The 13,563-nt window shown below is 25.2% G+C and overlaps 6 protein-coding genes across 6 annotated transcripts, besides 23 other annotated features; 3 read left to right on the top strand and 3 right to left on the bottom strand.

The window, feature by feature from the left end:
• Positions 1–59: a microsatellite.
• An 888-nt stretch (positions 60–947) lies between these two features.
• Positions 948–1,322, bottom strand: EDI_055500 (uncharacterized protein; the record flags this gene model as incomplete). Its single annotated transcript, XM_001741217.1, has 1 exon — positions 948–1,322. The coding sequence occupies one exon, from the start codon at positions 1,320–1,322 to the stop codon at positions 948–950; it is 375 nt and encodes a 124-aa protein (XP_001741269.1).
• A 16-nt stretch (positions 1,323–1,338) lies between these two features.
• On the bottom strand, positions 1,339–1,776 carry EDI_055490 (uncharacterized protein; the record flags this gene model as incomplete). Its single annotated transcript, XM_001741216.1, has 1 exon — positions 1,339–1,776. One exon carries the CDS (start codon positions 1,774–1,776, stop codon positions 1,339–1,341), a length of 438 nt encoding a protein of 145 aa, XP_001741268.1.
• Position 1,777: 1 nt separating this feature from the next.
• Positions 1,778–1,938: a sequence feature (AT_rich).
• On the top strand, positions 1,915–2,685 carry EDI_055480 (uncharacterized protein; the record flags this gene model as incomplete). Its single annotated transcript, XM_001741215.1, has 1 exon — positions 1,915–2,685. The coding sequence occupies one exon, from the start codon at positions 1,915–1,917 to the stop codon at positions 2,683–2,685; it is 771 nt and encodes a 256-aa protein (XP_001741267.1).
• Positions 1,994–2,014: a sequence feature (AT_rich).
• A 5-nt stretch (positions 2,686–2,690) lies between the features above and the next one.
• Positions 2,691–2,734: a microsatellite.
• A 25-nt stretch (positions 2,735–2,759) lies between these two features.
• On the top strand, positions 2,760–6,197 carry EDI_055470 (pre-mRNA-splicing factor rse-1, putative; the record flags this gene model as incomplete). The annotated part of the gene is made up of 1 exon (XM_001741214.1): positions 2,760–6,197. The coding sequence occupies one exon, from the start codon at positions 2,760–2,762 to the stop codon at positions 6,195–6,197; it is 3,438 nt and encodes a 1,145-aa protein (XP_001741266.1).
• Positions 4,034–4,062: a sequence feature (AT_rich).
• A 39-nt stretch (positions 6,198–6,236) lies between the features above and the next one.
• Positions 6,237–6,344: a sequence feature (AT_rich).
• A 297-nt stretch (positions 6,345–6,641) lies between these two features.
• Positions 6,642–6,664: a sequence feature (AT_rich).
• Positions 6,665–6,763: 99 nt separating this feature from the next.
• On the top strand, positions 6,764–7,915 carry EDI_055460 (uncharacterized protein; the record flags this gene model as incomplete). The annotated part of the gene is made up of 1 exon (XM_001741213.1): positions 6,764–7,915. The coding sequence occupies one exon, from the start codon at positions 6,764–6,766 to the stop codon at positions 7,913–7,915; it is 1,152 nt and encodes a 383-aa protein (XP_001741265.1).
• Positions 6,835–6,967: a microsatellite.
• Positions 6,873–6,951: a microsatellite.
• Positions 7,247–7,282: a sequence feature (AT_rich).
• A 3-nt stretch (positions 7,916–7,918) lies between the features above and the next one.
• Positions 7,919–7,969: a sequence feature (AT_rich).
• Positions 7,970–8,338: 369 nt separating this feature from the next.
• Positions 8,339–8,437: a microsatellite.
• A 7-nt stretch (positions 8,438–8,444) lies between these two features.
• Positions 8,445–8,481: a sequence feature (AT_rich).
• Positions 8,482–9,160: 679 nt separating this feature from the next.
• Positions 9,161–9,253: a sequence feature (AT_rich).
• EDI_055450 (uncharacterized protein) lies at positions 9,249–11,096 on the bottom strand (the record flags this gene model as incomplete). Its single annotated transcript, XM_001741212.1, has 1 exon — positions 9,249–11,096. The coding sequence occupies one exon, from the start codon at positions 11,094–11,096 to the stop codon at positions 9,249–9,251; it is 1,848 nt and encodes a 615-aa protein (XP_001741264.1).
• Positions 11,097–11,385: 289 nt separating this feature from the next.
• Positions 11,386–11,678: a repeat region.
• Positions 11,612–11,846: a repeat region.
• Positions 11,795–11,987: a repeat region.
• A 3-nt stretch (positions 11,988–11,990) lies between these two features.
• Positions 11,991–12,133: a repeat region.
• Positions 12,134–13,039: 906 nt separating this feature from the next.
• Positions 13,040–13,137: a sequence feature (AT_rich).
• A 1-nt stretch (position 13,138) lies between these two features.
• Positions 13,139–13,227: a microsatellite.
• Positions 13,228–13,263: 36 nt separating this feature from the next.
• Positions 13,264–13,449: a microsatellite.
• Positions 13,315–13,508: a microsatellite.
• Positions 13,411–13,552: a microsatellite.
• Positions 13,553–13,563: the final 11 nt, after the last annotated feature.

The raw sequence follows: 13,563 nt of genomic DNA, 5'->3' as shown, positions 1-13,563 counted from the left end.
TTATTAATATTATTTAAACTATTTCATTATAATATTTATTTTTATTATTATTTCATTATATTCTATATCTTTCATAATTATCACATTACTATAGTAATAAAATAAAATGGTTTGAATTCTTTTGTGTGCCAATTTCAAATCCATTTGATTTGTATTTCATTTTTTATCAAAATAAAACGATGATTGTTCTTACAAATCTAAAAGTAAAATAAATTAATAAATCTTTTATCTATAAAACAAATTTTCGTTTTTGGTTACTTGTTAAAAACCAGGGTTTTCACATCGGGAAACATATTCTTCATGAAACGAAAAATCTATATTCCCAGATATAATATTATACACTTCTTTATCAGCACTACAATATTCCGATATGTCTGACAACTCATGAATAGAACTAACACATGACATTTCATCATTATAATTTTCACACACCCCTTCAGAAGCACTTAAACTTTCAAATGACCTTTCTTTAATCAAATACTCACTATATTTTGATTGCATATTAATGTCCTAAGTGTTTCTACTTCATTTAAAGATCTGTTTGTACAATTGTCTTACCCTGGAAGATCCAAAACCAAATTATTTTTCCTATATTTAGACATTTTCACTAAACATTTTTTGTGGTTGTTAGAATTTTTTGTGTATTTCTTCCTTTTTTATGAATCTTCTTCATAGATTATCTGTGACATAATCAGATTGGTTTTGAAAATCTAATTTCCAATTTTTTTTTTTTCTTATTTGTTTTCACTTTGTTGTTTTAATATTTTTGTTATAAAGGATAAAATGGTTTTGTTCATATTTAAAAAGTCAATTTTATTGAAAAGGGATAAGAGAAAATATCTATTATCAAAACAATACAAAGAAGGTATATCAGTTAAGTATTTGATAGTTGTAATTTTATATTATCAAAAATAATCTAACAAAAAAGATAATAAACAAAAACTATTTTAATTCATTTCCACAGCAACAAATTCAGTAAAATATCCTTCTCTTGGAAAGTAATTTTTAAAATTAAATGAACGATCTTCAACACAATAATAATATAATGTAGTATCACCAAAATAATATGAATAATTACTTCGTGTATATAAGAATCCAATACATGCAATTACTCTATCAACGTATTCATCTGATGCACCAACAACAAATGTTCTATCAGTTATATTAAAACGTTTCATTGTAAATGGAGTTATCCCTGATGAATGTTTTAATAATGCAAGAAAATGATTTGTTGCATCAAGATAAGCAGGTCCAGCAGAAGGTTGTTGAGGAATAGTATTTCCATAGTACATAGCAAAAACATTATCACCATCATATTTCATAAGGAAATAAACATTTTTATGACCTGAACATTTTTTTCATTAAAGTTCTTTTATTTAATCCGTCTTTTGTTGCACGATAAATAATTTGATATTGTGTTTTATTTGACCATTTTTTTAATAATTCTATTTCATATTCTCCAATTGGTAAAATTTCTGGTAATGTAGTTGCTGTTAAAATTGATTTACTTTGTTCACTAAATTGACTTAATGTATTTAAAAATTTTTTCATTTGTTGAACTTCATTTGGAGTTGTAATTTCCATTGCTTTTAATGGTTCTATAGTTATTGGTTCAGTTTCCATTAATTTTTTTTGTGATTGGTTTTCTTGATTGATTTTAGTTATTAAATTTTGTGAATGGTCAACTGAATTAGAATTAAATTGTTGACAATGAAAATTAATAATACCATAATTAGTGATATAAATTTGCATTAGATGAATAGAATTAAGATTCATCTTTTTTAAATTTAATGAAGAAAAAATAGATTAATTTATAATAAATAATATTATTATTATAATGTAAAACTAATTTATAATAAATGGAGGTTAAAATATAAACTTATAAAAAACTAAAGTAAAAATTAATTCAAATAAATGAAAGTTGAAATTAATAATTTTGGTATTATTCATATTCATTGTAATCATTGTGAATATTCACAACAACCTTCTATTCAAAATAATAATTTAAAAAAATCAATTGAAATGAAGATAAAATCAAATGAATCTTTATTACCTGTTCAATCACATGAAATTCAAAGTGTTCGTAATTTTCTTCAAACGTTAAATGACTTTGCATTAAAAGTTCATCCAAATACAATTAATTCTAATGATTTAATGACATTACTTCCAATTTCTCATTCTCACTTATTATTTCTTCAACAATGGTCTGAACATATGAATTATCGAGTTCTTTATCGTTCTTCTAGAGATGGCTTATCTAAAAAAGGTGTTCAAAATTCAATAAAAAATAAGTCAAATGTTATGGCATTATTTGAAACAAAAAATTCAATTTTTGGTTGTTTTTATCGTCCACCAATTCCAAGCCAACCTTCAACTGGACATGTTTATTTAAATTGTCATTATCATTTTGTTTTTAATCTTCTTAATTCTTATAATTGTTCTCCTTTTAGACTTCATTCACGTCAACTTAATGATAAGTCTTTAATTATTTCAGCCCTTGATGAATATACTCATAATGTATTTGTTTCAAGAGGATTTATTACTTTACAAGATACTTTTAAATTTGTTATTAACAGTAAATTCACAGAGAAATATTGTGAATATGATAATCCTTATTTTAATTTTGATAAATACTTTGAACAAGAGGGTTATATTAAAGAATTGTTTTTAATTGAATGGTATTAATTGTGTTTTTCTTTTATTTTAATATTTTTTATTTTTCTTTTTTTTTTTTAACTTAAAACTTAAAAGTGAATATTATGAATTTCATTAATCTCTCTCTTGAAAATACTGGTAAAATTACTCATTCATTATTTGGAGATTTTAGTGGGAATGGGGCTATTGAACTTCTCCTTGTGAGGTCACAAACAACTATTGAACTTTATCGAATTAATGAAAATGATCAAGTATCATTATTACTTCAAGAGAGTGTATTTTGTATGATTAGAAGTATATGTAAAATAAGGATTGGATCTGAAGCTAAAGACTATATTCTTATTGGATCAGATAGTGGTTCAATAACATTATTAGGATATTCTTTTGAACAAAACAAATTAATTCCAATTTGTAATGAAATATTTGGTAAAAGTGGAATTCGAAGAGTAGTTCCTGGAGAGTATATTTGTTCAGATCCAATGGGAAGAGCTGCAATGATTGGTGCAATTGAAAAACAAAAATTAGTTTATATATTTAATAGAGATAATAATGGAAAAATTACTATTTCTTCTCCATTAGAAGCACATAAAAGTAATACTATATGTTATAATATTATTGCATTAAATGTTGGATATGATAATCCAATATTTGCAACAATAGAAGTTGATTATAATGAACAATATTTATCACATATTGAACATCGTATTATTAAGAAATACGTTGTACTTTATGAATTAGATCTTGGACTTAATCATGTTATTAGAAAAGTTGCAGAACCAATTGACCCAACATCAAATTATTTAATTCCTATTTTATCATTAAATGAAGAGTGTCATTATGGTATTTTTATTTGTTCAGAAGACAAAATTACATGGTTTAATATCGGACATGATAAAGTGTGTATTCCAATTCCTAAATATCATAATCAATCGAATACTCATTCAACTTTAATTACATCTCATGTGATGAGGACTCATAAAGGAAAACATTTTGTATTACTTCAAAGTGAATTTGGAGATCTTTTTCAGTTATTATTTGATACAAAAGAAAAAGGTCAATTAGATAATATTCATATAAGATATTTCGACTCAATACCAATTGCACTTTCTCTTCAATTTTCTAAACGAGGACATTTATTATGTATTGGAGAGTATGGAGATTCAATATTATATAATATTATTTCAATGGAAAATATAAATGTTCCATTAGAAAAAAATGGTAGATTAGAATTTGAACGTCATGAAGAAATATTGAATTTAGAAGAATTTTATAGATTTAAATCATTAGCACCTTTAATTGATTTAAAAGTTGCACCTGCAACTTCTTCACAAGACACAACAAAAATGTATGCATTTTGTGGTAAAGGAAATCAAAGTACAATTAAAATATTAAAAAATCAATTAAATACTCTTGATGCAGTAGAAATTGAACTTCCTGCTATTCCAATTAGTGTTTGGCCACTTAAAAAAGAAACAGATGAATATCATCAATATTTAGCAATAAGTTATTCAAATATTACTACATTATTAAAAATTACTGAAGATGAAATGAGTGAATGTAATACAACTCCAATTTTATTATCAACTCCAAGTTTATTAGTATCTATGTTATCTGATGGAACATTTCTTCAAGTTATGACTGATAGAATTATTGTTTATTCTGAACCAATTCAACAATTTATTACTGAAAATCAAAAATATGTTTGTGCATCTTGTAATGGTTCGGAATTAATTGTTTCTGTTGAAAAAAATAACCAAACTGCTTTAATTTATTTCCAATATCAAAGTGGTCATTTATTAACAATGGAAAGAAAAGAAAATTTAGCAAAAATTACTGCATTAGCTCTTGACCAATTTCATCCTTCTCAACATTGTGCTATTGGTTGTGTTGATGGTAGTGTTCATTTATTATCTTTAATTCCAAATGAAACTACAAAAGCATTATCTCGTGTTTCATTACAAACATATGATTGTTCTGTTAATTCATTAACATTTAATATCATTGATAATAAATCTTATTTATTTGCTGGTTTATCAAATGGATTATTAGGAAGAAGTACTTATGATCCTATTAGTGGTGAAATTAATGAATCTTCTCTAAACTTTGTTGGTTCAAGACCAGTTACTTTATCAAATGTTAAAGATTGTGGAGAAGATTCAGTATTAGCTATTAGTGGAAGATCATTATTATCATATAAAAATGGAACTAAAATTAAAACAACACCACTTAATATTCAAAATACAACTCTTGCATGTGGAATTTTAGTTCCATTTGTTGATAATGCTATCGCTATTATTTGTGAAAAGGTTATGAAAATTATTACTATTGAATCAACTTCTTCATCTCTTACTGGAAAAAACATTCAATTATCATACACACCAAGAAAAATTATTACTCATCCAACAATTCCTTTATTATATATTCTTGAAGGTGATAATAATTCTTGTAAAGTTGGTAATGAAATTATTCAAACAAATGAAGGTAATTGGGTTGGTGGTATTCATATTTTAGATGCAAGCCAAGATGAATTAATTCAATTTATTGATTTTGATAATAATAAACATCCAACTGCTGGATGTGTTGTACGGTCAATATCAAAAAATCAAACGTACTTAATCGTTGGAGTAATTGAATCATATAAAACTCGACCAATTCAATGGAAATCAAGTGAAATTCAAGTATATATAATTAATGAACATTCAATTAATTATTGTTATTCAACAAAAGTAGAATATCCTGTACGTGCTTTTGCAGAGTTTAAAGGAATGGTATTAGCTGGAGTTGGAAATGTATTAAGGTTATATGACATTGGTCTAAAGTCTCTTCTTAAAAAAGCAGAAAAAAGACAACTTGCTTCTGATGTTGCACAACTTCATGTAATTGGAGAAACAATTTTATTAACAGGAATTTCAGATGGATTTAACTTAATTAGATACAATCAAATTAATCATAAATTTGATATTTATGCTGATTCATTACCAAGATGGGTTGTTACTGCAGCACCATTAAATCAATCAACCGTTCTTGCATCAGATAAATTTGGAGAAATTTTTATGTATCAACTACCAAAAGAAATTGAAGAAAAAGCATTAAGTCCATTTTCTACTTTACTTCAACCACATAAAACAATATACGAAGGATCAAATTATAAAATGGTTACAGCTACTCAATTCTTTATTGGAGATATAGCAACTTCTTTTGCTCAATGTTCATTAATACCAGGAGCTCCAAGTATTTTTCTTTATAGTAATTTTATGGGTGGATTATCTGCATTAATTCCATTACAAAATCAGAATGATATTGATTTTTATCAACACCTTGAAATGCATATGAGAGTTCACTGGACAAATTTGACTGATAGAAATCATATCTCTTTTAGAAGTTCAATGGTTCCTGTAAAAGATACAGTAGATGGTGATTTATGTGAATTATATGAACGTCTTCCTTATGAAATTCAACAAGAAATAGCAGAAGAAATGGAAAAAGAAGTTAATGAAATTATAAAGAAATTACATGATTTGCGACATTCTCGTTTATTCTAATTAACTCGTTATTTAAATATTTCGTCATCATTTTTTCTCTTTATATTTTACATTAAAATTTATGAAATATATTTCAAAAAAAGTATAAATAATATTATGAAATTAAAATTATATAATAAATATTAAATATTGTTTATAATTATTTATGAACTTATTTCTTTAAATGTTTTTTTTTGTATTTCTGTATGAAATATTATTGTTTCTTTTGATTAGACTGAAGAGTCTATATAATTTTTGATTATAATGAATTACGTTATATGTCTTAAGAATCTTTTTTTTATTCAATGAAGATTTCCTTCTATTTGCTTCAATATATATGATTGTTGATGTTAAAAATATCTCATAACAACATTACTCATTCTATTTCTTTAAAAAAGAATTAACTAACATATTATAAGATAATTATTGAATACATAATCAGTGGATTAATCCATAAACTTTTTCAAAATAATTTTTTTAATATTATTGTTATATGTAACAGAAATAAATTATTCATAAAAAAGAGAAAAAAGTAAAATCAATAAAAGAACTGAAAAAAAGAACTAATTTCATAATTTTTCTCAAAAATGAAAACACTTCTAATTGTATTACTTACACTTTTTGTTGCTATTTCATTAGCAGACGATGAATCCACATTAGAAAATAAATATGAAATTGAAAATGAGTATGAAACAAATGAAGAAGATAATGAATTAAATGATGATAATGAAGATGATGGAGAATATGAGCTAGAAGAAGATGACGATGATGATAAAAGACGCAGAAGAAGACATAGACATTTTTGGCATTACAGAAATTGGTGGTTAAGAAGACATTGGCTCAGAAATTGGAAGAGACAAATGAGAAGATGGAGAAAACAACAAGAAGTTAAAAGAAGAAGAGTTCAAAGATTAAAAGAAATGCATAGAAGGAGATTTGCTCGTAAACAAAGAGCACGAGCATTAAGAAGAGCCATGATGAAAAAGTTACATGTTAAAAGAGCATCATCATATAAAAAGAGAATTATTGCAGCAGAAAAACGTATTGCTAATCAAAAACAAATGTTTAAGATTTTAAAGAATAAAATTATTCAATTAATTTATAAACTTAGACAAACACAAGACCCTAAACAAAAAGTTCAATTAACAGCAGAATTAAAAACTGTTATTAACAAATCAAAAGAAGTTAGAAAAGCAATTGTTTCTCGTGCAGTTAAACAAAACATTATTTTAAGAAAACTTGATAATGCTAAAAAGGTTAAAGCTGCTATTAAAAAGATTTATAAAGAAAAAATTGCTATTGCTAATGAAAAAAGAATTATTAAAGCAATGAATATTATTGATTCAAAAATTAATGTATTAAAACATGACCACAGATATAATGCTAAAAAATTCCAACGTGCTGTTGCTAAAGAAATTAAAAGAACATGTAAACATTTAAGAATTACTAAAAAAGTTTGTAAAAAAATTGCTGATAAAATGCGTTCTAAAGTTAAATATGAATCAAAGAAAATTGTTAAAAGATATAATAAAAAACAAGCTAATTTAAAGAAAAATCTTGAAAAACGTATTGAAGGTAAAATGGTTAAACAAACTGTTAAAGGTATGGCTAAAAAGTTTGAAAGAAATTATCATGTTATGGATAAATATAGAAGAGTACTTGATGTTACTTGCAGAATGGATCCAAAGAGTTGTAATTTCTTTAGAAGATCATTTGGTGATATGGTTCCAATGTTCTAAATCATTAATTTTTTGTTTTATTTATTTTTATTAAAATTAAAAGAAAAAAAAATTCAGAAATATTGAAACACCAAAATTATTTATTGGGAATTTTTAGCATCTCTCAATCTTCTAACTGTGCTTCTAACTGTAGCACCTGAAATAGTGGAAAGAGTATAAGCTCCACCAGCAATTTGTTTTCCACAACCTTTACATTCCCAAATTCCACAAGCAGTTCTTCTGACAGCCTCTTTGCAGCAGAATGGGCAAACATATTTGGAGTGTTGGGCAATTTCAATCTTCTTAATAACTTTACGAAGTGAAGCACCATATCTAGTTCCGTATTTACCTACAATTCCTACCTTCTTTGTTCTACGAGCCATGTTGGTGTTCTTTCACTTTTTGAGATGATTCAATCATAAAAAATTAAATTTTAGGGTTGATTTTTTACTATTTTTTATTATTCTTTTTATTATTTTTATTATTTTTGAATGTTTTTGTTATTTTTTTATCTTCTTTAACTATTTTTGACATTATTGTTATATATAACATAATAATATAAAAATAAAATAATAAGAAAAATAAAACAGTCATTTAATAAACACTACATTACATGTTTTTGTTTAAAAACGTGTATTGTAACATCGAGGATGAGGAACCTGAAAAATGGGTGTATCTTTATAAAGGGGTTGATTGATTTCTTCTTCTTCTTCTTCAGAAGACTCATATCCATTTGAAGGACCAAATGATTGATATTCACTAACTTCAGCAATTGAGAAAACATCAAAACATCCTTCTGATGCACTTTCACTTTCAAGAGATTCACAAATCACTTGTGCTGATAAGCTTCTTATTGCTCTATTCATAGTAAAAAACAAATTTAGTGAAATCTAGTTCAAATAATAAATGAAAATAGAACAAAGAAATAGGGGGTGATAACGTCAATCTTTATTTTTGTGAAGGACTAAACAATATGGAGAAACTCCTATTTGCTTTCATAAAGATAAGAAGATATAAAAATTTAGTGAATTACTCCAAAAAAAAACCGAAATTTCCTGAATTTTTTATAAACTAGGCTCAGAAGAGGATTCCGCAATAAAATTACATCTTTTTTTTTTGAAAGAAATCTTTGAAATATCATGACAAAAATAATTTCGATTAATTAAAATAAATTTGATGATTTGAATTGAAACAAATTGTTAAAATAAAAAGTTCCACACAAGTTTTTGTCTCTTTTATTCTTCTCCAAAATCTTCAACACTCCTCAAAAATATTAAAGAAATCTTTAATAATACAATGAAATATTTATTTTTTATTATTTAAAAATAAAATAATGAATAAGAATATTCTTTAATTAAAGGAATGGCGTCATACAAATGATATGACCTTCATAATCCATCATTGGATTTTCCCTCATCTTCTTCTTTTTTCTTAATTCATTTTGTTTTTTAATTTGATCTCTAACTACACAAGTATCAGGATAATAATCACGATATAATGGAGAATGTCCATTAATTATTACAGTTGGTATTTCATTTGATTGTCCAACTTTATAACAAACTTTTAATAACACTTTTCCAGTTACTGCTGTACTTTTATTTCCAAAATTACTTAATTGATACCAATCTTGAATAATAACATCTGGTGGGAAATATTGTAAATCAAAATTAACAGCTCCCATAAATACATCCCATCCAATTCTATGATAGTCATATAAATATACAACAACATTTGTTCTTTCCTTACTAACAATAATACTAATTTTGTTGTTCTTTGTAAATACAGGATCTAATGAATTACTTTGTGTATTGGTTTTAATCCATTTTTCATTATTATCCCAAACACATGCATATGGATCTGGACATCCCCATCCTAATACTGGAAGTCCAATAGCTTTAACAATCTCAACTTCAAATCTCGCTTCTTTCCCTTGAGCAATATGTGGAATAATTCTTTGTTCTAATGGACGTGGATCAATCCATGATGTAGTTTGGGTATTATGGTCAATGAAATACCATTCTCCATAATCTTGTCCAATTGACCATCCTGGAGGTAACATAGCAGCATTATAAATTGGGTATGGAAGTGCACAGGGATTATTCATATCTGGAGTAAGACTTGTTTGTCTTGTAAAATGAGAAACATAATATGGTTGTTGATCAACAGTTAATATTTGTTCAATACCAGGTGCAAGTGCTCTATTAACTACTGTTTGATATGATGGTGGCATTCTAAAATGAGGTCCATAAAATCCTGTTGTTTTGGTGAAGTCTCTTCTTCCACCAAATAAACGAGAACGTTCTGTCATAAGTTGTGGCCCTTTAATATCATATCCAATTTCAATAGGGAATAAAATGTTAATAGTTTTTCTACCAGCTTTGCCATGAATGTTGATATAAGTGTTAATAGAAAATTCTCCAGAATGTGTAGTAGTTGGAAGGTTTAATGGAATAGTTAATGAACCAACTAAAGTTGATGTTGAATGCATTAAAATTGGTTGAAATACAAATTCTGAAGAACGGAAATTAACATTCGTATTTTTATAGTTGTGAGTAGCAACAAAACTTGCTTTTAGTTCTAATTGGTCACGTAATAGGTTAGTACATTGTAATGTCATTTGAACTATATCACCAACAGATGGAGTGTCATCACTTAATGTTAATTGAATATTTGCACCACTACTATTATCACAAAATACACGTGGTCGAGGTAAATGGTAATCTGGATTGACACACAATGGAATCACAAATCCATTAGATCTAGTTTTTGAACCATTTTTCTTTATTAATTCACAACGAATCATATACTGTACATTAACATCACGATCATTAAAAAAGCATGACGATGGGATTCCTTTTGGTAATTGCATAACAAATGGATAACTATAACTTCCAGGTGCTAATTCAGTAGTCAAAGCAATATTGTGGTTATGGAGTTCTTCAAGAACTGGATACTTTGGTGAAGAATAAATGACTGTAGTTATCGGTGTTTCAACTTCACGAGTAGTTTGAAATTGACGTCCATTTTTATCTGTTTCAGTGGTTGTTATTGTTTCAGTATAATGTGTGTGGAATATTCCTTCAACAAATACAGTTATTCCTTTAATAAAAGTAGGAGAGTTTGTGGTGACAGTGACAAACCCTTGAATAGGTTCACCTAGAATATGTCCTGGATGAGTAAGTGTAATAAAGAAGTCAAGCATCTTAAAATGGATTATCAGTTTTTTTTTGAGTTTATTTTTATTGTTTCTAATTTTTTATTCAATTTTCTTCTGTTATTTTCAACGTATCTCATTATCCCTTCTTTTATTTTAAAAGTCATTAAAAATTACTTGTATTATGTAAAATATTCAGTGCTCAATCTCTTAGAGTAACACTGTGGAGATGTAATTCTTTTTATTGGGTGAAAAAAAATAACTCAAATAATAGTTAACTGGACTAAATCATAAAATGGATTATAAAAATTGTTTATTACTAATATACGTATCGGCTTTATGATTGTTTTGAATTGTTTTTGAATTGATATCAATACATTTCATTTCTATCTTAGAGTTTATTTCAAAAACACTAGTATTAGGATATTCTTCTTCTAACACATTATTTTAACTGATTTATAAAACATTAGGTCTTTCATGTTTTTTAGTAATAGTTATTTGACGTGCCTTATTGTAATCAATTTATTATTTTAATAGATGTAATATTCTACTGATTTATTTTGTATTAATTTATTGTTAATATTACAGTATTTATTTCTACATATATTAATTCTCTATTTTATCTTAATTCACTGTATTTCTTTTATTACAAATTCAAAAACATTGTTTACATCATATTTTCATTTATTTGATTACTTTCATTCATTGAAATTAATAATACAAATTACTTTCTTCTTTCTTTTATATTCAATTTGATTCTCTTTTATTATTTCTATCATTTCATTTATTTCTTATTTGTTTTTGTTGATTATTTTGATATTGTTTATATCTTCTTTGTTCTTTATTATGTGAATTATTTCTATGATAATATGATTGTTTCTATTTGATTTATTGATAAAATACATATGATGATGAAAATGAATGAAGTGATGAATGAAAATATAATGAATATGATGATAATTAATGTATTTCTTATTACAATTAATATTTACTTTCACTTATTCTTCTATCATTTATATTTGTTGGTTATATTGATTTCTCATTCTTTTGTTATAGTTGTTTAATATTCTATGATGTTTTATGCATCACTTTTCATTAAATTTAGTTATAGTTTTTTGAGTTACACTCAACTTCAACATTCATCTGAATTCTCAAAATGTATTTCTTTTAATCAAATGAACCATGTTCTAACTTTGTTGTTGAATAAACAAAACAATAATATTCAAATGATTTTTGGAATATTAGAAAAATAAAAAATAGACTAAAAAATAAATATCTAGTTCATTGAGTTGAAGTGCAACTGTGTTACTATATGAAATAATCGTGTTGAAAAATGATCTTATTGCAATTTACAATGGTGAGATTCCTCAAGGAGAGAATACAACATTGAATGATATGGATAGAATGATCTATGTCATTATTGATGGTATTAATAATACTTTGTATGATTTCTACTCAAGAGTATGAAGAATTTATCAGATAAGATCATTGTCATATCCAGATACTGATGTTTTTATTGTTTTGTTTTCTATTATTGACTCAGATTCATATAATCATGTGGAAACAATATGGAAACATGATATTGAATGTTATTGTCAAGACGCACCTATCATTCTTGTTGTTAGTTGTACTAAAGTAAGAAAAAACCCTGAAAAAATTAACGGTTTGGCTGAACAAGGAATTACTTTAAAATCAGATGAACAAGGAGAGGTGATGGCTAAAAGAATTAGTGCAGTTGAGTACATTGAGTGGTGTAATTCAGAGAAAGATGACGTTGATTTTATTGTTGAAGAGGCACTGAGAACTTATTTAAAAGTTGAACAAAAGAAAACAATAAAGACAAAGGATGTAATTTATCTTAAAACCTAATTATTTATTTTAACATTTATAACAATGATTAAATACAAACATATTCACAAATGATAATCATTTTATTTGAAATTCTTTGTATTTTTATTTATGATTTTATTTGTAATGTGTTATCAGAATTCAATAAAATCATTTATAATTAATTTACATTATAAATATCATTGTATTGTTATAATTTAATGATTGATGAATTATTATTGAATATTCATTATTATATTATGTTATTTTATTATTTATTTGTTTGATTATTTGATTGTATTGATTTTATTATTCATTAATTTGATATGTTATTTTATTTATTCTTTTATTTTCATATTGAATATCGTATTTAATTTATATTCATTTGTATTTATTTGTTATTATTGTGTTTATTCATTTCTTGTTATATCTTCTTTTGTTTTATTTCTTTATTTATCATTTCTTTTGTTTATATTATTTATTATTCTCATTGTGTTATTATTATATATCATTTATTATTTATTTTAAAACTACATTTATTTATTGTTCTTTTGATTATATATTCTCTTTATTTTAATTATTATTTTCAACTTCATTCTTTTATTATTTATTGTGTTTTCTTGTTTTTATCTTCTTTATTATTTTATCATTTCTTTATCATTTTATTCTATTTGATTAACTTCATTTC

Source organism: Entamoeba dispar, genomic scaffold (assembly GCF_000209125.1).
Source record: "Entamoeba dispar SAW760 scf_1105229463657 genomic scaffold, whole genome shotgun sequence".
In the NCBI taxonomy this organism is placed as follows: Eukaryota; Evosea; order Mastigamoebida; family Endamoebidae; genus Entamoeba; species Entamoeba dispar.
Note: the sequence above shows the minus strand (reverse complement) of the source record. Positions and strands in the feature narration are given on the sequence as shown.